This window comes from Magallana gigas, chromosome 2 (genome assembly GCF_963853765.1).
Source record: "Magallana gigas chromosome 2, xbMagGiga1.1, whole genome shotgun sequence".
In the NCBI taxonomy this organism is placed as follows: domain Eukaryota; kingdom Metazoa; phylum Mollusca; class Bivalvia; order Ostreida; family Ostreidae; genus Magallana; species Magallana gigas.
Genome location: NC_088854.1, coordinates 46025750 through 46052285, shown reverse-complemented (window position 1 = coordinate 46052285; position 26536 = coordinate 46025750). Strand labels below are relative to the sequence as shown.

Genomic DNA, 26536 nt, shown 5'->3' with positions numbered 1-26536 from the left:
AAACAGAAATAAAGACTTCTTGCATGGAGAGGTGTTAGGTTCATTGCAATCTCGTAGCATTTGGGATTTAAACAAACAGTGGGTATTCAAATTTCTTTAAATTTTATATTTTGATTTGATATTTATCATGTGAGCCAATAGAAAGCTTTAATTTATTTGTGAAAGTCTGAAATTTTGAATTTTTTTTTTTTTTTTTTTTTGTAGTTCTTCGGGATGTTTTTTTTCTGACTTTTAAAAAAAGAAGAGTCACTTTAAAAAAACATTGGTGATGGGAAATTTAAAGAGTAATGCAATAAGTGTGAGAAAATACATTAAACTGTGTGAAAAAGCTTGATATAAAGAGATACTTGACTTGCATCTGCAGATAAACATCTTCTTTTCAGTGGTTCTAGCATCCGTGCTCAGTATCATCTTGCTTTCACTGGATGAAGAAGGATTTTAAATTCGTAAAATTCACGACTGTCTATAAGTAAGTATTCATCAATATTATTGAATTACCTGGTAATGATCTAAACTTTCTCTAAAGTTAAACTGCATATAATATTGTGAATATACTAATTTATATTCTGACAAAGAAAAAAAAAATTGATTCCCTCAATTTGTTTATTATTTTGCTGAAGCTATGTAAAAGTTGAATTATCATTTTTTGAAATTTTGCAATTAAAAATGTTTAATAGCATTAGTATTATAAACTTGAAAATAACCCCTCACTTTAGAACCCATCATATAAAAGTGATGTTGTTTAATTGATTGATATTAATGATTAGACATGGGAAACTTTTTAATCAAACATAATTGAACCGGTTCACATTACAGGCTGTTACCAAAAAGTGTAATTATTTTTTTTATTGATTTCAAAAAAGTATTACAGTGTAATAAGCTTACTTGACTTTTTTTGTAATTTTCATTTGTTAATGGTTAAGTGATGATATATCCTGAATATCCCTGTATGAGATTGTAATTAAATTAATAAAAATCTCTCTCTCTCTCTCTCTCTCTCTCTCTCTCTCTCTCTCTCTCTCTCTCTCTCTCTCTCTCTCTCTCTCCATTATGAATTTTCAAGTTATATGAAGCATTCAATTTGAGCTTCCTTAAAAAAAAATGTATTTTCTTAATAACAGAACATGATGGGGAAAAGAAATTTAGGAAATTGCCAGGTTACAAAATACAAAATGCGTACAAAATGAACACCTTTAAAATTGCATATAATCGGAGACTTGTGATTCTCTTGCACTTTAACTACCAGCATGCAATAAGTAAAATGTCATCATTTTCGTTGATAAACGATTCTCTTTGAAGACATCGATTTTCAAGTTTCATTTGATCCATGGTTTTTGATGACTTTTGTGTTTTTTGGATTGCGGATGGAAAATCGAGGTCACGGATGGTTTCACCTGGTAAAACAATCAATCAATGGGAATGCATATCAGGAATTTCCAAGTAATTATCATCGTTGTTGCATGCGCAACTACCATCAATGCAGCCTTAAGCTTAGTGAGTGAAGAATATCTGCTAATGGCCGAGGACGCAAAGATAAATAAGTATCATATATATAGATGAGACAGTTACCTGTAAGGGAGATAACTGTGGGGCTATAATCTCACCTTTATGAGGGAGGTGTAAAAATGTTAGAGTGACTTCTTTTAGAACCCATTCAGGTATTGATTATTGCAAACAAAATCGTATTATCATCAACAGATCACATCATTAACTGTCTGACACTAATGTAAGATTCCAGCATTTGGTCCTGCCTGGTGTCACCTAATATGTTGTTGTATTTACACAGATTTCCTCTACAGAACAAAAGACAACGGCAGAAAGGTAAGAAAATTAAATACTATTTTTCTTCAAATATTTAGATTTTTATTGAATGTGTGTGAAGGTGTAAATTGCTTCTCTTGACTTAAATCATTAGGGTCTACTAGTACTTTGTCTTTAGCATAGCTATTATCTTTAGTACAGTTATAATCTCTGTGTACTTGTCATTATGTGTTTGGAAGAATTTCAGAGAATGTTGAAGAGAGGCTTTTAAGTTAAGAAGAATTGGTAAATGGGTTATTTCCCATTGTGATTCATAAGTGCATGAACATGAGTTGTCTGAATTCTGAAGTTTTCGCAGCTGTAAGAGTTTGAAAGTTTTTCAGTCAGTATTTGCTTGTTATCAATCATTTTGCCATCTCCAGTCTCTGGTTTATCCATCTATTGAAATACCACCTCACCCAGAGTTGTTTTAACAAGCAAAACTACATTTCACGCATCCCTGAGATTTTGTCGTTGGTTGATGGACTAAGGAGGAGAAACATGATGGACCCCCAATTCTCCCCCTGTCAAACTCCTTAACTTTTCAACAAATCAACAGGAGATTTTAACAATTAATGTAGAAAATTCGGATATTCTCTGCATGGTGTGGACAAGCTTTGTTTGGCACCACCAAAACGCCCTTCTAACCTTAATTGTTAGGGTGGTGCATTTAATTAGAACAGCTCAGTTAGCCTTTGTCAAGTCTAGATGGCCAATTCATGGACATGTTTAATTCCTTTCACAGCTCACTGGAAGAAATGATTTGCTTCTGACTTTCTGTGACCATGGAAAGTCAGTTTTGATTATTGTAAGATTAAAACTCCATTAGGAGGTTGAAAGAAGAGCCCCTTGTCCCACGGAGTTTCTTCTTATCCTCCCCACATGACATTTCAGTTCCATGACTAATTGTGACAAATGGTCAAATGTCTATACACTGGTCATCATTCCAAGGAAATTTCTCAGATTGTTGTTTCTGATACAGTGGACATGAATAAGGTGTTTTTGAGAGGAAAGGTCCGGAGAATTAGGGAAGTGCTATCTTTTATGGCTACATAAAGCTGATTTGGGGTAGATAGTGATCTTAATTATAGGTGTTAAATCTCGGACCATTTGAATCATCTCTCCTTATCCCTTACACAGTGACAAGGTCCGGCTCTGCTCTGTGATAGCTACCAGTCTGGGTACATTATATTAATATAGTGAAGATTTGTGCAAGTTTTGCATAACCATAGGTAAATCATTTACACTGGTTAAACTTAGCAAAGTTATGATTTTAAAACTCACAGAGTACTGATATGTTAGTTTGCTTTGACTTATTAATGTTTATGTACGGTATAAAATTAAGATGTAAAAACCACATTTTATTTTTGTTTCAAGTCAAACATTTTAGCATTTTAAATGAGACATTATTAACAGAACTGTTTTTAAAGAGCTAGAATATGCTTGTTCCGGGATTGATTACATAAAAATATATTACTCAGTAACCACTACAGGTATACTAAAATCTACAGCGTTTTCAGAATGAGGTTTTCTTTGTTTAGTGTCATTCAGGGTTTTAATTACATAAAAATATATTAAACCAGAGCATGTGTAAGTATTCTTTAATATATAGCTTTCATTCATTTTAAAGATGGAAGTACATTATTCTTTGTTTTAGAATTATACCTTGGCTTTTACCGGTAGTTACCATTTCAATATTGCAACAACTGAATGACATGTAAACATCTGATAAGACAAGACCGATATGATAAATCGTTTAAATGGTTTGCTTTTTAAAAATATAAAAAGTTCATGTATGAATAAATGTCTTCTATTCAATGACTGTATTCAGTGAGAGAAATTAAATCCAATACTAAGTATTGCATTACAATAAAACTTGATAAATGTTAGAATTTACAGGACAGATATCTTGACAATGTTAATATTATAAATGGTATTATAAAGGAGATATTTAAAAGATATTTGGGATTAAAATTTATTCTGATGAATTGCAAATTTTGTAAAATAGGAATTTATTAAAGGTTTCATATCATTATTTTTTAAGCAAACCAAGAATGTCATGATTTTTACATATTGATATTGGATGATTTCAAAGATTTGAAATGCATGTACATTTGGATTAAGGATTTTGTGTATGTTGCAAATTATTAACTTTTCATTTACATTGACTTTAAAATGTGATTTGCCGATACATCATGCAGTAGACTTACATGATGATTATAACCATATTTCTAAAGATTATTGTCAATGTTTATAGTCAATAGTAATTTAGAACAAAAATTAAATACTTGAAGAATTAGATTATATGAGATGATGAAAGAGCTTGTTACTGCATACACTTATACACTGGGTGAATGTGAACGCCAATTTTGACCTTCTGAACCCATGCTATCTTATCTTCATCATCAGGGACAGAGAAAGCCTTTGTCTTGTGCATTGGAAAATTCATGAAACTAGATTTGAATTATTAATTAAGATGCTCAGTTTAAGGGCATTATTTTACAATCTTAAGTGTCTTCATGGTCAAGCATGGCTGAGGTAACGGTAGTCTGCTTGACTGAGGATAATCCACCACAAAACAAATCCAATTCTAGGAACGCTCGTTATGGGACTTTCTTACCTTACCTGTGAGGTCTTTGTTAGGTATCTCCATGGAAACGGTTTTTGTTGGCTTGTTTTTTGATATTTTATGGACCGTTAAAATGAATGAGCTAGCTTAGATTGATGCTGCATGCAAGGTTTGGTCAGGGACTTAGAACAATCAATAAATCTAATTACATGTGATGAGCTCTAAAATCCAAACAGCTTTTATTTATGTAATTGTTAAGTTGAAAATGGGATTGCCATAACAATGAAACTGGGATCTTCTCTTTGATTTAGATATATACAATAATTACTGAAATTCTAATGCTTCATGAAAGCGGAGAAATAAATCTTTTAACAAGAGAGCTATCAAATATTTTGTGGAAAGATTTTGCGAGGAAAAAGCCATTATTGCCAAAAATATTGATTTTCGTTCTCATTAACTCTTATCTTAGAAATTATCTAATGTTTAAAACATGTGGGGATTAGCTGGAAAATGTTTTTCTTTGTACTAACATCACACAAGGTGGGGTGTACATTATATACTGTAGGCTCTTTAGAACACCTTGAGAATTTTTTCATCAAATTGATGGTGTTATTTTTCGGAACTGCAGCAACACCTTGCATTATCTCTTCTTTTTACAAGATGTTACATTATACAAAAGATTTACCAGATCCTGTTTATTCCTGTTTCATTCTACATTTCATTGCTGACAAACTTCCTTAAATAGCAGATTTTGTTTGCCGTTTTCATGAAACTTTTAATAAAAGACAAAACAAAAAATCAAAACATTTTTGTACTTGAATCAATATTTTAGAATTTGGTCCATATAGGTAGCATCTTGTTTCAAAATCGCTTTATTCAAAAATTCAAAAGGTTTTGTGGTTTGTCTGAGAAGATGTTTGGCTTTATTGTGAAGAAGACAGTATAAGGTCCTCCAAGATAATTGTTCTCTAGGGACACTGTATCTATAAACCCAGACTCTGAATTCTTCTACCTTCATCATGTAAACACACTAAAACAAAGGACATTTAACAGACCTGGCTCCCGTTGGATCAAACAGTGGGTCACCAAATATTGCTATTGATGTATACAAACACAGACCAGCTCTCTTGACATTGTTTTTTAATATTCAATCTGGAAACATAATGAAGTTGTCAGCACTGATTTTAATCAGAGATGCAGAGTTAGATAATTATAAGTACCTTTAAAACCTCGGTGCTCTCATAAAATAAATGTGAATGCATCGACTCATGTACCTTATCGGCTTCTTACAAATACGAGAAATATAATATGCATAGCATTGAGGCGGTACCACCTACTAGAGAACAGATTTGGGGGGAAATCTTTTGTTTCAAAGGAAGTTGATTTGTTTAGACACAGTAACATTTCGAGTTCAGTCACAAAAACGTAGCCCCTCTGTGAAGCCATCAGGTCATGGGATTTTGCAAATTTTTGGTGAGTTTATTATTATTGAAATGTTTAAGCAATTTATTATTTATTTAATTTAGCTATTAATTTTGATCTATTAAAAACAAGTGGCGATATTTTATATATTATTCACATATATTTCATTGTCTTAGGTTAGGATATTTTCGTCAAGCATTTTGGGATTTTTCAAAAAAAAATTCCGTTGAATTGGTCATTATTGATATAGCATTTTAATATTCATTTACATCAATAACTTGAAATAGTAAAAAAAAGTTCCATCCACTTTATGATATTATTGTTTAGTCGCCTTTTAGGGCTATAATTAATGTTTAATTAGGCTCGACACCTCTTCAGCTGGGCTTGATTGATGATAGCTAATGAAAAATTCTAGAGCACGCAGTAACCATCTTTCAACATTTTTCATGAATAATGAGGCTACTAATTTTCATGAAGTGCTCCTGTATACAAGAATCCAGAGTAGCAAGGGTAATTCGGGAGTGAACCCAAGAAATGGGGATTTAATTGACCACAAGGGAGAAATATGAGAAGAAATAGCCAGTTAGTGGGGATATTTGTGGTGTCATTTCTGAACATTTTAAGATGCGGTGTTCATGGTTTGTTGATCTGTTTGCGGTCTATTAATCTGTTTCTGACAATTAAATCATTAAAGGATTAAGAAAGCATGCGGCTAATTGACAAGAGATTTACAAACTCTTCCGGGCATTCAAAAAGCTATAAGACCTCTAATTATTCATAAACTTTTAAAAACTTGTTTGCTTTCTATTTGCACTTTGATGATTTAAAAATAATAATTTCTTTGTCCACTTCCGTGGTAAATTACTGCATATTTAACAATTATAGTTTTAATATTCAAAGGATCTGATTTTTTTTTTAATGTAAACCATAAAGAATATGATTTGGATTTAGGAAATAACCATTATCTGCATGTCCATTTGCTGTATTTAATCTGTTCCTTTTTCCTACGCAGACTTTATATTCAGGAAGATTTCATGCAATGTCGTTGATTTTTATCAGTCGATCACCGAGAAAATGTAAACTTTAAGTATGAATGATATCAGCAAATTTTGGGAAATTTTCTTAAATTATGAAAAATCCGCAATGAACGATCATCATAAAGATAATTCCTGGCTGATATTTCTTATATTAGACTGAATGACTAGAAAATACTTTTTTTACAAGGACATTTTTATATCGTGATTGTTTATTTGATAAAACCACGAAAAACAGAAATCCCCTCTAGACTCCAAGTCTTTGATGTCTGCAGCCACAGTTATAAGTGAATATTCTGTTTGCCGGCTGATAGCTCCGTATTTACAAGAGGCAGAAAATTATTAATCAGATGATGACAAGATTTGGTAAACATGTTCATAGTTTATCTTTTAGATACTCAAAACCTGTTCTAGGCTAAGAGGTTCCTTTGAAATTGAGAAATGGCTTTTTCTTAAGCATGTCAACTCTTGGCCTGAGGTACTTCACTTTTGAATCTTGCATTCTGAAGAAACTGGATTCTGGAGAGTGAAAAATGAGATTTTCTTATCTGATACATATAGGGCTAGCCCCCAGAGCATATGGACAAGAGTAATTAGCAATGTAGAACATGATGATTTTATGGGCCAGGGATTTGTTTAATAGTTTAATAAGTGTTGCAGGTACACATTGAAAATTAATTTCCAGCACATTAAGCAGTGCCCAGGTGTGGCTAAATTGTTGGACATTTTTATTATTTCCATTACTTTTCATAAATGCTTGGATGAGATAACAGCTATTTCTAGATGTAAGTACTTATTAGATTCTTTTCTATTATTAGATCTTTATTTAATTTCAGATTTAAGATTTGTGGTTTTTTTTTTTAAATTATGTTTATACATTTGCCCCCTGCTCCCTCCTTATTTTTGTATTTTAAAAAAAAATAATTTTAACCCCCCCCCCCCCTTTTTTCTATTGGTCTCAGTTTATTTGTCCTCATACCAGTGAGGTGTTAAATTTTATAACCACTCCAGTTTGTATGCCAAGCTGTTCCATATCCATACATCACATTGCTTGAATGATCAGAAAACGGACTTCCCCATCAGGCAATAGTAATCGGAAATACAAACAAAACAATATGATACATCATTGTCTTAGAAGCGTGTTCCTGTCCCCTACCCATGGTATTACTCAAGTTACCTCTTTGTGTCACCATTTAAGTATTTTGACCGTCTAGAGTTCATCTCGGAGATGCATACAGTTGGTTGTACGCTTGTAAAAAAAAATTAGCAAGTTAACGTTAGTAGATAAGTGTCCTATAGAGAACTGATTTGTGTAGACAGAAGGTCAAATGGTCAGAGAAGCATTTGAGCTTCCTTGGAGTAAAAAAACAATTTCTCAGAGGAAAACAATGGCAGCTTTAGTAGCGGGTGTCTAATGCATGTATCTCTCCATCGCCATAATCTCAGGATAAATCAATTATCGTAATCATTTCTTTGCATGCTTTCAATTAAAGTTTCTGTTTTTTATTGTGGAAAATCAGTGAAAAATTTAACAGCAATCAGAATGGGATAAAATCTGTTGAGGGCAGATAAAGGACCAACTTTTGGCCTGGTTCGCTCCTGTGTATTTGGTCAATGAGCCGAGGGGCCTTGATTTGACAGATAGGGGGCTTCAGGTTGCTTTTCCTCCAATTATGATCTGCAGTGGGAGGTCCCCCGAACTGTATTAAATCTGCACCTCTATATTTTAGGGATTTGTTACACTAGCTCCAAAAATTCCCAATATACCACTGCATCTTCCTGGGGATTAACTTAGTAGATGAAGCACTATATCTAGCGGTTACACTGTAGAAAGTTTTCTAAAGGTAGGGGATTAAAGTTGTCATGTCACACGGATAAATCTTGCAGCAGTTTTATTAGAAATGCCAATGTTTTGATCTTTTATTCCGCTTTTTCCTTCTCATTATTTTTTCATTTAAAATAGAATGGTATCATTTTTAATGTCATGGAGTGGAATGATCATTTAAGCGGAATAACCTCATCGAATATATATAGAGGAGTGTCGTTGAGGTGCACAGTGTTCAGCACGAGTGAGAAGCATATTATATTCTTTTTGAAAAGTGATATATTTTTAATGATCAAATTGACTTTAAACAATTTTCCGATCCAGAGTTAATCCCAAACTTGCAGAGTAAGCTGTGGTTTATATATTAAGGATTTTATTCTGCAGAATTAGCAAGGTAAATTTATAATATATTAAAGTCAATTACTTTTAGTGGCAGTTTTAAAATACATTTACGGTAATGCTTAGATGATTTTTCTGCTTAAAATTGTTTTTTTTATTCAGTCAATGTTTTTTTGTTTTAAAAGAGATGCATGTATCTCAAATATTCATTATTTTAATCCTGTTCGTTCTGGGAGATATAGTAAGATAACGGAGTAAGAAAGTTTTTTGAATCCTTGAATCCCCGAAGATTACACAGGCTTAACCTTCAAATACTCTCGAGAAATCTCAAGTTTGGCATGTTGCTCTCAAAAAACTGGGGAGAGGGAGTCGTTTTGCAAGATGAGTTTAAAATGAAGCATCAAAGGCTGAAGTGCTTCCCCTGGGTCAGTGTTGCAATCGTGTACGCCATCAATTCTGGAAAGTGATCAACTAAGAGATAACAAAGATGTTAAAATTGAAGAGCTACTTATGACCCTGTATTTTTTTTAACTCAGTGAGATTGCTTATTCTCGTTTTCAGAAAGAAAATTAGTTTGAAGACTAAGGGTGCATTAAGGGTAGTTTTTTTTTCTCTCACCAGGAATAGATATTCTTCACTAAATTTCATTACAGAAAGTGCTTCATTTATCTCTTAATTTACTAAAAAACAAAGAAGCCAGCTCATTAAGAGGATATTAGTCATTAATTCTTTAAGTTCTCATTTACTTTTTCATGATAATGTATAAAGTCTGACATAAAAAGACTTCTTTTCGTAGACGTAAATTCGGAAGTGAAATGCGATCTGATTTATTTTTTATAATTAACCAGCCTCTCTCCAGATAAAAGTAAGTGATATTCGTTTGATATCATCATTAGGTTCATTAGAAAAGGCATTTAAGATATTTCACAAGTGCAGTTGAAACCACTTCTATAGTGACAGAAAAGGGATCTTATGGTTGTGTTCATTTTTAAAATATTTGTTTGAGATGATGTGTAAGAGAGTCCCAAGTCTGGAGAAATCGTTTTAGCCTGGGTGAACTCAAGAAACATGACTCTTCCCCTGTCTTGTCGTCATCCCCCAGTTATGACAGGCATTGATTGTGTTTGTGAGGGGAACTCTTTTGATTGGACGATTTCCTGTGACAAGTTTGTTCTGGGATTTAAAGAGATCAATTTGTTACAAACCTTTTTTCTTCTATCCCGCCAAATATTGACCCTCCTCCTCTTATTCCAGGGATCAACTCGTCAATATTTACTTTCCGCTTTCATTTAATTGGCGAGATCTTACACCAAAGACAAGTTTATCTGGACAAAAATATTCTCCGTTTAAAACTGTATTATAAATATATTTGATGTTTTGAAACGATTTAAGTTTTTGAAAAATGATCTCAACAAGGAGATTTGAAGTATATCCTATAGCAAACAAACAGGAGACCTATTTTAGATTTGCATTAGCCACCCAAAAATGTTCCCCTTACTTAACTAAGTTTCCTTTGTTCTTATTAATATTTATCTATTCTTATGTTGTCAGCATTTTGGCAATTTTCATTCTCTAGATTTTAGAGAAAATTCTGTAGATTAATTGATTTATGATTTGAGCTAATATTTGTAAAGTATAAACATTTTTTAGTTCAAACTATGTACTAGGTACTAGCTACAAAAAAAAAAATTCTTTTTGTTAAGTAATTTATCTCATCTTTGCTTTGTTTTAAAGAGGGAGGAGGCCTGTAAAATTATTATTGACAGGTAATATCAAGGGTATGTGAAATACTAATGGGGGAAATAGTTAAGTACAATTTGATCTCTGTCCATATCCCTACAGAGCAGCTCGGCCCCTAATCTGTGTAGCTGGAATACATTGTCATTACACAGTGTAGGTAAACTCATTGGAGATTTTAAACAAATATTGACCCCCTTAATACCTAGAGTAGCTGACATAATAATGAAGTGGCTGGCGTCTTGTCATCAATGGTCAGGTGCCCCTCCATAAGCTTAAGCTGCAGGAGGCTCGATCGGTAGTCAAATTTTTACAAAACTACCTCGGTTTTAACACAGGTATCGGGAGTCAGAAAACCAAGATCTCAGCAAAACAAGGTATCTATACTGTGTTAATACTCCCTCTTTTGAAGTTGGGCCTTTCTGTGAAATAGAAGTCATCATTTGAAGGTTGGTTTCTGTGGGATAGTGGATTAGCAAATGATAAAGTTTCGTCAGTTCTTTAGGGATCTTATAACAGGGAGACAAAAGGAAGTGTATGCTCAGTTAATCAGTCTTGATACAGGTGAGATATAGGTGAGAGGACTACATCACTGGCCTGTACCTGCTTTTGATGTTTGTAGAATGTTATCATACCTGACATTGTGACCAGTGTGAAAGCTTTGATTAGCAGTTATCGGTGTTTATTTACCATTCATTGAAAAAACAACAGATATGTTAGCAGGCTAATCTTGGGGTGGACTAAGGTGTGAAGTATGCAATCAAACAGCACACATGGGGACTGAAGCCACTTCTTGGGGTTTGATGCAAATCTTCAAAAGTCTTAGATCTCTGTACATTAAAAGGTTTCAGAGAAGGTTGGGAATTTCATAACTTCTCAGAGACTTCATCTGAAAGACAGGTGCACAGTAAGTTGTTTTTATTTTTCAAAAAGGGTCTGAAAGCATGGAAATAGAATGTTCTTTCCTACAAGTCAAGAGAAACTTGTTAATGGCATTTTTTCCACTCATATTCAAGCATTTCCAAATTTATTTTGACGTCATTGTTTTTTAATGTTTCAATGTAATTTTTATGGTTGAGGTATATGTATTATAGGAGATAAGTTTTCAATTGTATGAGACTTTCCTCTTTAAATTTCTGTTTTTGTTTCTAAGATCAAGACATTAAATGATATACAAAAAACCACATGTTTAATAATTATCATATTAAATAGATGTTGATAATTTTAATTTTATTAGCTCTGTGGTCGTAGGGGGTAGGGATATGGCAGCAATCTTTCCTTATCACAATGTGTTGTAAAATAATTCTACCTGTTTTAGATGTCATTAACATTGCTTGCCTAATTAATTAGTTGTGACTGACCAGTAGAGAGGGGGCCCTGGCATTTTTATTGTGCTTGTTTTGGAAGATGTCACCTGTGTTTGGGTAATTAGTGTTCCTTCAATGATAGACATGGAAGTCTACATGCAGACAGTTTTGATATTTTCTGTGCATGTGCTTGATTAGTCAATGATTTCGGACTGGAATGGACTTGAGACTATGGGATTTAGAGGAGGTGACTTTATAGTGTTGTTTCCAGCTTTGGATTCCTGCTGGTCACCTGTGGAGGGACTGTTATAGGATGGATGGCTTTTTACAGGTGATCCTCCATTTCTTCCAGTTTATTACACGTTAGTAGAATTAGATACACCTAATTTAAAGAAATCTACCTTTAATCTCTGCTAGATCTTCAAGGTTCCCCATGTTTTTTTCTAACCTGAGGTGTGTGAAATCCTAAACACTTTCACACCTTACCAAGATTTTGGGGACTAAAGGTTCCATTCCAACACCTCACTTCAAAGTGTTGCATAATTTTGATAAAGCTCCATGCAGATTGAGAAAAGGGCAGATATTCTCTCTATAATCTGTTCCTTTCATTGGAGTTACATATGAATTATAATCAAAGTGTTGCTAATGAGGGTCAGAGTTGCTGACCTATTTCACGCCCCTGACCACAGAGCTTCATCAGGTGGGTTGTCATTTTGTCACTCCGCGTTTACTGCTATGAATTATGGGAGTTCTTCTGCAGGCTCATTTGTTTCTGTTTCGCTGCTCCGATATCACAGGTGCATTTTTGTGAGCCTTGGATTTTTTTTCCCTGATATGATCTCCAGGTATGACTGTAAATTTCAACTGTTTGGATTTTAATCTTTTGTTGTTTAATTATTTACAAATTTGTTTGAATTTATTTGACTTAAAAAAAATGTCCATATATATCCACTGATAATCAGTATAAATATAGTATTGGTAAATGATTCAGAATTTTATATCAAAACCATCAGCAAAGTGTACAGAATTAAAAGTGTCATATTACAAAAAGTTGTTTGATTATTCTAAAAATTAATTTGCTTGGTTCTGAAATTTTCTCTATAATAAAACATCTTGTCAAATATTAAATTAATATTTAAATTTTCCAAAATACAATTTTTTTAGCAAAGAAATTATAAATAAATTCAGTCATCATTTGAAGTAAAGATTTTAAATTAACAAACTGCTAAATATAATTTTGTTTTAAAATAAAACATTAATAAAGTAAAGCAAGAAAAAATTAAAATTGATAAAAATAAGTAGATTTACTATTAATTTATATATGTATGACGTGTAATATAGAATACTAGTGGTATTCAGGAGAAAAGAAGAACTATATTTAGATTTGACATCCCAAAATGGAATCCGAGATTTTATGTTCATATTTGGTCCATCTGTTAAAAGTAACCAAGTCAAAGTTTGGATGCAACCACAGTGTCTTTGTTGTGAGGGTTTGATGGTGGGGATTACATTTTTGATGAAGTGTTTGTTTTGAACCTCCTTTGGAGGGAATTATGAAGATGTATGATATGTCATTAAAGCCACTGGTGTGAAGATTATGGCTACTGGTCAGTGTAGGGCCCTGTTTGTCCCATTCTCACCTGCACGTCATAAAGCTACGGTTTTACTTCAAGGGGATGGAAATATGCCTGCCTGTGACAGCTCCGGCCATTAACGCAAGGTTTTAATTGCAGCAGTAGCCATAACACACGATGGGAATTTTTCTCCCGAGTTATATCCCCTTTTAAGCTAAGCGTATTTTTTCCTCTCTCTCTCTCACTCTCTTAAGATTTTAATCAGTGTGAGTAAAAATGGTCTCCCCCCTTTTTATGAGGTCAGTTATCTTTTAACATTGCATCTATAAACTTGGGGTTTGTCAATATCAGAAAAAGTTTTAAGTCTATGTGTTTGGATAGAATAATAAATGGCCTTATATTGAGGACATTTATTGGTGCCATATTGGGCCCTCTTTCAAAGTTTGGCAGAATTTTGAATCAACGCATTAATGGGAGGACAATTAATTACAAATCCCCATATTTCCCCATTTCCCGGGGTCCAGCTTTGATGTCATTAAGACTATGTTGACAATGGCCACCGATTTCTATCTTATCTGTATGAGTTTGAATTAGCCGATGGTGTTTGGTCGCTGGGCAATCTGGAGAGAAAGGTATCTAGGGTTGCTACTTTATAATCAGGACCCCCATTATTTATGCCGACACCATGTGTCATATAACTGGAATTTTTTTTTGAAATGCCTGTCTTTGAAAGTTTGAGAAATTGTTTCATATTTGCTAGATAAGGATAATTTATTTTGTTAATTATAAATTGAAAATCTATGCCAGATATTTAATAAAGAAAGAATAGGAAAGTAAGAGTTCGGGGATTTTTTCGTTTATTATTGGTTAGTAAGTATTCAATCAGGGATGGTGGGATTGTTTTATCCGTTGAAGTGATGGATTATAGGAATGAATCAGTGACTCGACCGCTCAGGGACTGAGAAGAGCTTTAATGGCAGTTAAATCAACCCACGACCCTTTGTTTTACCTGTGCCAGTTCAAGTATGGGCATCATTTGTCATTCAGGACAACGGATACATCTTCATTTGGAATTTCTTAAATGTTCAACTAGGTCTTTTTTAAAATTCTATAATCTTGCTGGATTTATTTTACAAAGTTGCACATGGGATAAAAATCATTTTGCAGGTAATTTAGAAGATGTTATTTTGATTGTTTTTTACACATTTCATTACAGTACTTAAGATGATAATAGTGATTTAATTAATATTTGATATTATTTCATGTGAAATATTTGAAAGTTATATATGGCATGACACAGTTTCTTAAAAAGGTGTTCATGCATGCTACTGTGTCTAATTATGTTTCAAAAAAAAGATATATTTTATAAATATCTCAAGATAAGTAAATATTCAATTGCCAAAAAACTGGCCATTTATAACACTTTTTAATTGTTACATTAAAACAAAAAAACAATTTTTGAAGGTGGGTTTTTTTAGGGGAAGTTCAGAATTACTTCCCTTTTGTTACGGGAAGTGATAGGACCCGGACACTTTTGTTGGAGATGTCAGAATTGTGTAATGGGCAGTGCAGTAATTGAATTGTGTGGCCATAAGTATCAATTAATGTTGTCCTGCCTTGTCATAGCTGATAAATGGCCAACGTTCCCCAGGGGTCTGACAAAACTGTCATTTCTGTGACTAGTGGGGAATTTATGTTCCAGAAATGGGCCAGTAATAGGTAAAGGGTCAAGACAAAGGTCACATAGGTATAAAGGAAGGACCATATGGAAATTGCATAACTGTACTTATTATATAACAGGCCTATATTAAATATTTTTCAAACATTTTAGTGGGCCTTTAATATTTGAAATTTCTATCCCATTGTACAGTAACCTTTAATGAATACATTCGTTTTAATCAAGTACTGTTTAATTCCAAACTATGAGTTTATCTACAATCTAAATTCTAAGATTTATTTATGATAATATTTCTGACAAAGAAAAGATTTTCTTTTCTATGAGAATGTTTCTAGATGGTTTAACTAACAGTATTTGCCCAAAACTACTTCAGCTTCTTGGTTGTGAGAACGGCCAGTTTGTGGTCATTAGTTTGACAAAGGTGAAATGTTGACTAATTTACCTGCAGGGAAAATTTGTAAATAAACAATACACATCAAGTGTGGATGAAACAGATTATTAAATGCCCTGCCTGTCTGGGGGGAGAGGAATGACGCTGGAACACCCCCCACTTCAGGGCACTCTGGGGGCCCTTCACCGCAAAGCTAATATTGACTTCCCTACAGGTAGTTGGGATTCTGGAAACGGGGGTACCTGTTTGCAATGCTGGACAACTGGTCTTCATTATTTTGAGATTGTCTGCTCAAGGACAATAGGATAATTTGTCCCGCACAGGAAGATAAATATTTGGTCTGTCTGTTATTGTCACGGCTAAATTATAAGAAAATATTGAGTGGTCAGATTTGGATGATGTTCAAAAAGATGGCCGAGGCCTTTGATGTGGATTACTATGAAAAGTTACACTCTATGCTACTGTGCACAGACAATTTCTTTCACAGTTTGTTTTTTCAAGGTTGACAACTTAATGTAGAAGATAATTGGATCATTTGCATCATCTAAAGATTTGGTTACAGTGCTTTGAATATGATATCATAATTTTGTGCTAGCACACTTCTGGGTAAATTTACCATAAAATTGACTATAGAATTGATGGACGGTCATTGACCACCATTGTCTGGGTGGATGAGGCAAATCTGATTGATTATTCATCTATTATTGACGAATTAATTTTATAATCCCATAAGCATCTGGGGTTAGAAGGCAGAGCTGAGATTTTCCCATCATTAGTAAACTTCAAACATTCACCACAGGTGCATGGATGTTTAAATAGAAATTTCCCAAAAACAAAACAACAATTGGAACTTAAGCCTTTAACCAGTTTTTTAATCTTTTAAATCAATTAAGAGCAATTGGATTGTGATAAGGGTAAAATCAATAGAAGAGCATTATTCAATCAAACTCATCAGTGATGTAGGTTAGATGCTATCAGTCCGAATTTACCTGACTGCCTACACACACCTGGGCCCAGGTATTCGCTGAGACACCCGGCCCTATTGTGTCCGCAGTGACATGTGGCGAGGCCTGATCACTGGTTATAGCCCACTCTGCGATCAGCGTGAGGCTCATCAGCTCATTAACCCTGGTCTGCCTCAAGTGTCATGGATGTTTTTAAAACAGTGTGACTTCTCCTTGCATGGTCAAGAGAAGTAAAAATAATCCCTAGTCTTGGTAAAAGACTGTCTCACAATTTATATTACAAAAATCACTTCAAGATTTTGATTTTTTTTTATTCATGGAATTTTTTTTTTATTTTACAGAAATGACAAGATAAAAGCCTGAAAACCATGGAGATGCTATACATTCTGCTGAGTATTTTCTCCTCGGCCATTGCACAGAGTCTTGTGACTTTTACAATCAAGGAGGATACACCCAGACTTCACTCTGTTGGGAGTATTCCTGATGCTTTCAATTTAACAGCAGATCTCTCCAGAGACCAGTTTGATTCCCTGAGGTACCAGTTCCTGACAAACCCAGAAAACTTGTTCGATATTGGGAATATTTCCGGTGAACTTCGGACCAACACCTCCATTGACCGTGAGAGTGTTTGTGAATTCCAAGCAGACTGTCAGAAAGATCTTGCAGTGACTGTCAGGTCGAAAGCTTTTTCATACACAAAAATCTTTAATGTACGAGTGATTATTGAAGACATCAATGATAATTCTCCAGTTTTCGAGCCATCTTCCCTTCGTCTTGCAATTCCTGAACATAGCAGTATTGGAACATCCTACAAAATTCACAGTGCTACAGACAAAGATGTGGGAATAAACTCCATTCAATCTTACCAGATCATACCAGAAAACGGACCCTTTGGATTGAATGTGACAAAATCTCTGGATGGGAGTTTCTTTGTCCGTGTTGTGATAAAGCAGATTTTGGACAGAGAGATCAAGAATTACTACCAGTTTAATATCCGGGCTCTGGATGGCGGATCCACTCCCAATGTTGGAGTCCTGACAGTTAACGTGGATATTTTGGATATCAATGATAATTCACCAGTGTTCACACATACATCTTATAATAAATCTGTCCAAGAAAATGTGACTGTTGGAACAAATATTCTACAGTGTGTGGCAACAGATAAAGACACTCTCGATAATGGGAAAGTTTCTTACCGATTCAGTTTGAGATCTGATTTAGAGGCATTGAAATCCAAATTTAGTATAAATGCAGAGACTGGACAAATTCAAGTGATTTCTCAGTTGAACTATGGTGAACAGAATCTTTATGAATTCTTCATTGAGGCATTTGATCATGGTGAAGAAGTTAGAGTGTCTCAAGCTAAAGTTACAATAAATGTATTAGATGCTGGCAACAATGCTCCCAACATGCACGTAACATTCTTTGAGGGAGGAAACGGAAATGAGTCTGTTAGTATCAAAGAGGGAACCAAAGAGGATGTCTCCATTGCCCACATTAAGGTGGGGGACAATGATCCCGGTCAAAACGGACAGGTGGACTGCTCCATATCAAATCCAGCTTTTGGGCTTCAAGAAATGGGATCCAGTGGTTATGTGGTAGTGATCAAGTCGTCCCTGGATTACGAGACGGTGAAGTCCTATCAAGTTACTGTCACCTGCCAGGATCAAGGCTCTCCCTCTATGTCATCCACCAAATCATTCACTGTTAACATCGTGGATGACAATGACAATGCTCCCAAGTTTGTTCAGAGAATCTACCAGGCATACATCCCGGAGAACAAACCTTCAGGCATGAAGGTGGCTGAAGTTCTTGCCAAGGATTCCGACTCTGGAGTCAATGCAGTAATCAGGTATTCCTTGGATGGTGATTATGGATTGGTCATCGATTCCACTTCTGGAGTCATCGTCACGAGCCGTCCCTTGGACAGGGAGGCCACCCCTCAGATAACTGTCAGGGTCCTGGCCGTGGACCAAGGGAACCCCCCTCTTACAGGCACCACCTCCCTCTTTGTTAATGTCCAGGATGTAAACGACAATGCCCCAAGATTCAATGTCACTCAGTACAGTTTTAACGTGTATGAAAACATGAACAATATTAAAGTGGGCACGGTCCATGCTGTGGACCTTGATACTGATTTGAACGGTCAGATCTTGTATACCGTGAACGATGATACCTTTGAAATAAGAGGTGATGGGACCATATTCACCAGGAGACCCTTGGATTATGAAGCTAAAAGGGTCCATACATTCACAGTGACCGCAAGAGACCAAGGCGAACAAGTTCAGTCAACGAATATCAACGTGATAGTCCATGTTATTGATACCAATGATAATACTCCAAAATGTGTCTTCCCAGATGAGTATAACCATACCGTCAGTCTTCCATACTTAACCAAGATTGGTTCTCTCATCACGACTGTTCAAGCTTATGATGCAGACTCTGGACGAAACAGCCACCTTAGCTTCCAGATCCTCAGTGGAAATGGACATCAGACATTTAAGCTGGATTCCAACTCTGGAGAGCTTTTCTATGACAATACTTTTATTATAAGAAAGGACTCTGTATTCAGGCTGAATATTTCTATTTCTGATCAAGGGGAGCCCTCTCTGAGTTCTACCTGTGTTCTGGAGGTGATGCTCACACACACCAATATGTCCATGAATCCATTTTCTGACGACGACGCCAACAACAAATACGTCGTTATCTGCGTCATCGTTGTGATCATCACCATCTTCTTCTCTACCGTCCTCATCACTGTGATCATCATCATCCGAAGAAATGACAGGCGAAACCGGGAGAGGAAAGCTGAGCAAGAAAAGATGAGGAATCTTCAGCAGTTCCAGGGCATTGACAAGCGGTACTACCAGAATCAAACCCCGACCTTCCCAGAGGACCTCAGCAAGAAAAAAAAGAAGGAGGTCAGCTTCTCCCTGGAAGATGACCTTGACAAGTCCTTGGACATCTCCGGCCATTCCATCTTAGATGACCAGGTACTTATTGCTGATACTTATAGCATTTTATCTGATAAATTCACTCTCTGAATCATATATCCTTTGGATTGGCGTAAAAATTGGTGGAAATCAATGCTTATAGGGAAGAACCATTAAACATAATTACCGGTAAAATGTCTGATCATAAATACTTCAAGGTTTTTATTTTCTTGATCTCAAAAAGTCAGGTTGATATGGACTTCACTGAATATTTTAAGATGGTCCTCTAGATATGTCAATCAGAAGTTCAAAATAGAAATAACCCCATTATAATGTTTAACTCACTCTCTCGGCATACTTCTAACTAATAAACCTGGTAATTGTTATTAATCGAGATATGATTTATTCACAAAATCGAATTAAATTGCCATCATTTAGCCATGGTAACCGGTTAATGGATAAAACGAGTGAGGGAAATCATGAGAAAAATCCGCTACTTTGATGGGGGGCAGAGTGTCTTTGTAACACTAGGTGATTGTATCTTGTTTTCTGGACTGTTAACTGGCTCTGTGCTGGTACTAAGAGACTTTATTGACACCATCACACCGGCCCTGTTTGTTATCAGTTATGTAAATCTAGTGGACTCTCAACTCCCTAATGACGAGATTCGCGGATAAGTCACTGTTATCCCCTAGTCCTTTTGTTCCATGGCCACAGATTTGTGTGTGTTACAGACTGACCCCAGGGGAAATGTTACGGGTTTTGTGTATTTTCAACAGGCTCTAACAATGCAGAAAATGTCTATTCTCCACAAAATTACACACTTGCTACAAATGGGTATTTAATGTCATTCTCTGATTTTAACAGTTATTCAACAGTCCTTGATCAACACAAATGATGGGATATATTGTAAATTTTCTCACACTAAGCCCCTCAAAATTCAAAACTGTCCCAGTTTCTAAATTTGTAAATGTATAATACATGTATGTTGTTTTGGTCAAAAAAGAATATTATATTTCAATGACTAATTGATTCTCTGATATGCCCAAATAGTTCTCTTAAACTTTTTGCCTTCTTGTGGTTTAGGTTTCCCACCTATGTTTTGTTTTTACTGAAATATGATGAGAAATTTAAATGTCTGATCTTGTGTGCCTTTTTGATGCATTTCCCATACCGATTGTCTGGCTAGGAATCTATAATGGGATGTCAATGTGACATGGTCCAGTGGCACCCACTGTCGTCCACTATATCGGGGAAACTGGAGACGGACGTGATTCATACATTGGACTTCATTTACAAAGTCGACTGAATATGTCAAATTTTAATTAAACCCTCTCTTATTCTTCGTGAAAATTCAGAAATTTAAAAAATGATTCATTCCGTCTTTGATATCAGCTCAATGCTGCATATATTTTGTCGAACATGCAATTTTTTGTTGAAATATTTTTAGTCAACTATTTTATCAATATGAATTTATGGTGACATATTTCGATCTGCACATCAGAAATTTTGCTGATGAAACACACATTAACTGTCGACTTGATTTTTATATTTTCATGGTTGTTGTCTGGTGCTTTTGATAAATGTTTCATTATAATAGTTTTATTCACAATCAATATGCCTTCAAACATACTTGGATTTCTTCCTTTGTCAAACATTTTTGAATTATTGATAGTGGAAGAAATTTGAACATTTAACATTTGTCATCTCTACTCGATTGTTAAGCAGAACATATTGTACTGTATACACAATGCAACACTTGTTTGTAAATTACCACTCAATAATTGATATTGTTTTGTTGTTATAATTGTTAATGTATATCTCGTATTTCTAATTGCAGCGTTTTAATTTGTACCACCCCGGACCAGAGCAAGACAAGCTTAAACACTTTGACCAGTTCCTCATCAATCCAAACGCAGACAATAGAAAGGTACAATATAAACATCCAATATGTAATATATAGGTACCCGTTTATACTAGTGTGAACCAACTTTTTTTGCAGCAAATTCATATCACAATTAACTATTAGATAGGAAATGCATAAAATCTCAGAAATTTTCTAACACTTGAAGAAAAGTTGTACATGATTTTTTGGCACATTTATGAAAATGAATATTAGTTGAAAAAAAAAATCATCTCAAACACTGTTGTCTGACAGCCATTAGCTTTGATGTCCGTTCCTCTCTACATGAGTTTCTCCTCTCCAATTTTCTCTGTATGACCCACAAATCCAAGCATTCATGATGACCAAAGGACCCAGGAAAAAACAGAGAAAAACTTTTTGGAGCAGAAATTGTCATTTTGTTTTTGTTACTTTGTGAAGGTCAGATGAGAACCAATAATTAGGGTACAGATGAATTGATTGTTGACCTATAATTAGGCGGCCATTAAATTCCCTAATTCCTGACCTCCTCCCCATCCCGGCAGGGTTTTTCTATTATCCCCGCCCCTCAGTTCATGGCTAATGGTCATCTAGTGGGTATAATGACCACATTAAGCCAGGTAAATGAACAAGCAAACTCCTCCAGCCCTCTCGATTAATTGTACCAAATCCAGGGGGATATGTGATCTATTATCAACGAAACTGAAAGAATACATTATACTCTTCAAACATTTAGAGAAAAATGGAATATTGGCCTAAATCGCTGGGGATCCCCTTTCACTTGATTGGTTTCCTCCGAATACAATTCCTTTTAAATGAACTGAAAACTGAGAGTTCCCGAGTTGCTTTATTTTGGATGCTTTGTTATTAATGGCCTTGAATTTTAATTTTGAAATTACGATCGTTCCCATAATTCATGGATCGTCATGTTGCCTTTCTATAACAATACCAACAGATGTGAATTTTGCCATGAAAAGGACCGACATAATTATACTACTGCATGGTGCAACAAGATAAATATTTGATGAAGAAAAGATTCAGAATAAGCAACAAAAATGGCACCGTATTTCAACCCACGATTTTAATTAAAAACTTCCTACAAAGTACATTGTGTGTCATAAAGAAGTGCGAAACACAATTTCTATTTGTACCTCTATATAATGTATGATCTACATGAGATTCTGATAACAATATTCTCGGGGATGTTTATCAATCAACTTTAATGTGTTGATCTGGGATAGGGCCGTGTTTTGATATAATTATATCAGGTGATTGGTCAGTTGCTTCATCTGAAAGCTCACCTTGTAACACCTGTCTCTGTTATCAATCACTTGGATTCATTCCCTCCATTTCTAATTAGCCCAGGAGGAGATCCTATAATTAAGCCTCCCTATCTCCATGTTTTCCTAAAATTACCATTCTCCAAGAGCAATGCCATGATAAATACCACATCTACAAGCTGATATCTTTGGTTTTCCTCAGCTTCCGATTATTTATATGGGTAATTTGTTCATGAAGGAAGTCTTTGAGTTCACTGCAAATCGTTGTTTATTTGATGTTTTCTGTCTTGTTAGGTAGATTAGAAGTTGGGGGTTTTTTGAGGCCAAAAAGATTTTTTTTAACAAGGTTTAATCAACATCAAATATGTGAAAACTGAGCTGGATAGAAGAGATATCTTTTGAATATCAATCTAATAAAAAACATGAAAACATACAAAAAATAAAATTAGAATATATTTTTGTCCAGGCTTAGTAATGAGCAAACTCACTGATTAGGACATGAAAGCGGCCATAATCAATTTATACTTGTGTCTTATTTGCAGAATAACCTGCTGAAGGGTTCCCACGATAGCAGTAGTGACACGTCCACAGATTTGACGGCCAGTGACAGTGGGAGAGGGGGGAGTGACGTCGAGATGCACCACTCCTCAAACGCTCCAGGTAATGGCTGCTCCCTTCAAAGCAGTAAATCACAAACGTCTTCATAAAAAGAAAATCAGGTGTTATTTATTGTTCAGAAAAAAACCTGCTGTTATTATGTCATTTTTTTTTTCAAAACCAATAATTACTTCTACAATATAGTCAATTTTAAAAAATTAGTAAAATTTTACCATGTAAAAAATATCCAAAATTGCATTGTAATACACATGTATACATATTGTAGACACATTCAACAAATTTAGAAATATAGCATTTAAAATATATGTATCATCTCCATAACTAAAATGTTACAAAAATGAAATAAGTAATTGTATATGAAGATAGTTATAAATAAGGAAAACTTTTTGATTTTTCAGATGAGGAAAAAACCTACAATTTATCAAATCCCTACACGCGGGCTTCATCGTTTCCCCCTACAGTGTACACACCCCCTGACCGGGGAGGAACTAGAGCCTCCAACAAGGCCGACAATAGTGCTAGCAATAAGAAAGACTATACAGGGCTCACACCCCGAGAGACATTTGAGAAGAAACATGGAATCAACAGGCATTCTCAAGAATCCACAAAGTCCGAGAGTTGCCTCCCATCTTATGTCTGACCCTTCCCTCAAATGTTTCTCTTTTTTTTTTTTGTGATTCCGGCAGTGGCCAAAGAAAATGGACAGAAAATTTTGTGAACTTTTGACGACACAATACAATTTGTACAAATCCGTCCTGGAATATGTATACTGTGTAGTAAATTTGATATTTTTATCTGCTTTGAAACAAAAATACTGGTGGATTTTGATCTCAGGGATTGTGTTATCCCCACCCTTTACTATCTGCTTGAAACTCAACTGCCAACCAATCAACTGCTAGCTCTGGTCAACAGGGAATTTCCGAGAGGAAAACTCCAAGAGGAAATTGAAAATTGGGAAGTCTTTCAAGAAATCTAAAGAGTGAATAGGTAAGATGTCTGCAAATTTTCATTCAGTATTTTCATTCACTGGCAGAAGCTATCAATTAGAGAAAGTAACAGACAGCTCAGTGGATGAACTTGCTTCTCTGTGTTTCTGATATCAGATACCAAGATTTATCACTAGTGTATCTCCTGTAATTTGACAGAAATCAGTGACATGTCTTATAAATACATCTGTCTTTTTCAGACTGTAAACCTGTCCTCCGGTCGAGATAGCGGTGGTGAAATGTTAAGGCAGGCCCACCCTGAACCAAACACGAAAAGGAGATCGAGACCAAACTTATTCAGTAGTCTTGCCGATCATTTATTTTGAAAATACAGACATTCTATCTCATCTTCTGATACAGAAATCTATTTATAGTAAAGGTCACAATGTGGAGCAGTGGTATAGATAATCTAAGAAGAACCAGAATATCCACCCAGACACTCTTCTTTGTTTTGAGTATACAGGGTCTACTGTTTTATCAGGGTGCTATTTTTGTGAAATCTATGTACATGTACAGAGTTTGTAAAGTTGGACACGCTAATTGATGTATGTAATCTGTTTACCGTTTATTGACATTCGTGTCAAGTAATGCTCAATGTTTTTTTGTTAACGATACACAACTGCTGGGTGTTATATATACATTACAGATCTGAACTTTTTCCATGAAATACATTTTTATATATGTATGAAAATGTTTGCATTTTTTTTAATTATACATATCAATAAAGAATAAAACCAATGTATTTTATGCCTTGCCTTTTTCTCACGCCCCCAGGAGAGGGGTTTCCTGGAAGGGGGGACCTGCGTGATTTCACTCACGGTCTGACACGTCTGAGGCAACCTTCGTCTGGTTCCCGGCGCCCTCTGGAGGGAGAACAGTCGTACCTCTGTCTCTGTCAGTCTTCACAGTTTTCTCGGGTTTCAAAGACCAAGGAGACGGCGGATGCACATGTATATATCGGCTGCCAATCACGATTCTGTGAACTTCTCAGAACACAGAAATTCTTCCAACTTATATCTGAAGCAAGGTTTCTCTTGGTAACATTAACTGAACTGGAGTTCACTTTCCGACTAAACGTATACAAAAACTCATAGTCGATATAAATTAACTTGCAAAATTGGATTTTTCAACGTATAATATTTTCACCATGTACTAATAAATAAAATGTTAATTAAAATTCTTTCTAATTTTTTTGTTTTTTGGGGGGGGGGGGGGGGGGGTTAAGAATTAAATGTTCAAGTAACGACAATTCTTTTCTTGGTTTAACTGTTTAATTGAATGAATCGATGAAACAGAAGGAAACAGTCATTAAAGGATACAATATAACATAATTGGACGAAAAGATGATGATTAATTTTAAATCAATTCAAGAATTTTACAAAATATCAACAATGTAGAAATGGACAGCACATCATTTATAAATGGAGTCGTTTTCCAGCATGTAAACCATTTATACAAATGGATGAACTCGTGGGTGAATGAAGAGTAAATAAAACAGGAAAACGTGTTTGATTCAGAAGCTCTCAGTGAGTAGCTCAACAGACTGAGTGTTAAGGCGGCGAAGGGTGTAACTTCGACAAGTTGTCGCTGATTGAGATATTGCAGCATCTGTCTGTTTCTACTCCGTCATCTCAGAGAGAGAGAGAGAGAGAGAGAGAGAGGGAGGGGGGGAATGGGGAGAGAAAGGAGAGGGAATAAATGCTAAGTATTATTTTGTACCGTTTTGCGTTTTGCAGAAAAAAATTATTCATTGGCATATTGTTTTCTTGAAGGTTTCTATAAAAAGATATTTTTGTTAAAATAAAAAATCCTTCATAGTAGACTTAGTCACCCGAAAAAGCATCTATTTAGTTGTCTATCGTCCATGAGAAAAGCGGAATAACTTCGTTAGGACACGTTACCTGTTTGGTGCGATACTGAAAAAGAAATATCCCCATAGAAGGCAATTGATGATCATGTTACATGCTTTTGGTTATTAATTTTACTGGCATTCTTTTGTATTTTTGTTCATAGAAAATTGAAACAATACGTGGAGTAAGTTGCATCGTCAATATTGTTGTCCTCTACGGAAACTGCTTAAGGTGAGAATAAGAATTCCCAAGAGCATGGTCCTTTGATGTGTCGAGATGACTGGCAACCAATACAAGATCTCTTAACATTATACTACATATCTGCATGTACTTCAAAACTGTGTAA

General features: G+C 35.0%; 1 protein-coding gene across 8 annotated transcripts; it reads left to right on the top strand.

Moving 5' to 3' along the window:
* The first annotated feature begins 298 nt into the window (after window positions 1-298).
* Window positions 299-25082, top strand: LOC105339015 (protocadherin-7). Of its 8 annotated transcripts, XM_066076840.1 has the most exons (7): window positions 299-469; window positions 1787-1821; window positions 16983-19634; window positions 21415-21504; window positions 23279-23396; window positions 23753-24341; window positions 24541-25082. In XM_066076840.1, the coding sequence occupies exons 3-6, from the start codon at window positions 17010-17012 to the stop codon at window positions 23992-23994; spliced, it is 3075 nt and encodes a 1024-aa protein (XP_065932912.1). In that variant the 5' UTR covers window positions 299-469; window positions 1787-1821; window positions 16983-17009; the 3' UTR covers window positions 23995-24341; window positions 24541-25082. The 8 variants fall into 8 exon arrangements, with proteins under 8 accessions (XP_065932912.1, XP_065932913.1, XP_065932916.1 ...); XM_066076841.1 differs by lacking the exons at window positions 299-469; window positions 1787-1821 and adding an exon at window positions 5702-5842; XM_066076844.1 differs by lacking the exons at window positions 299-469; window positions 1787-1821 and adding an exon at window positions 10963-11103.
* The last annotated feature ends 1454 nt before the right edge of the window (window positions 25083-26536 follow it).

Excerpts from the sequence above, each read along its gene's own strand:
- LOC105339015 (XM_066076840.1), top strand. The coding sequence starts at position 17,010 with ATGGAGATGCTATACATTCTGCTGAGTATTTTCTCCTCGGCCATTGCA. Across the intron at positions 19,635-21,414 it reads ATTCCATCTTAGATGACCAG|CGTTTTAATTTGTACCACCC; the intron begins GTACTTATTGCT and ends TTCTAATTGCAG. Across the intron at positions 23,397-23,752 it reads CCACTCCTCAAACGCTCCAG|ATGAGGAAAAAACCTACAAT; the intron begins GTAATGGCTGCT and ends TTGATTTTTCAG.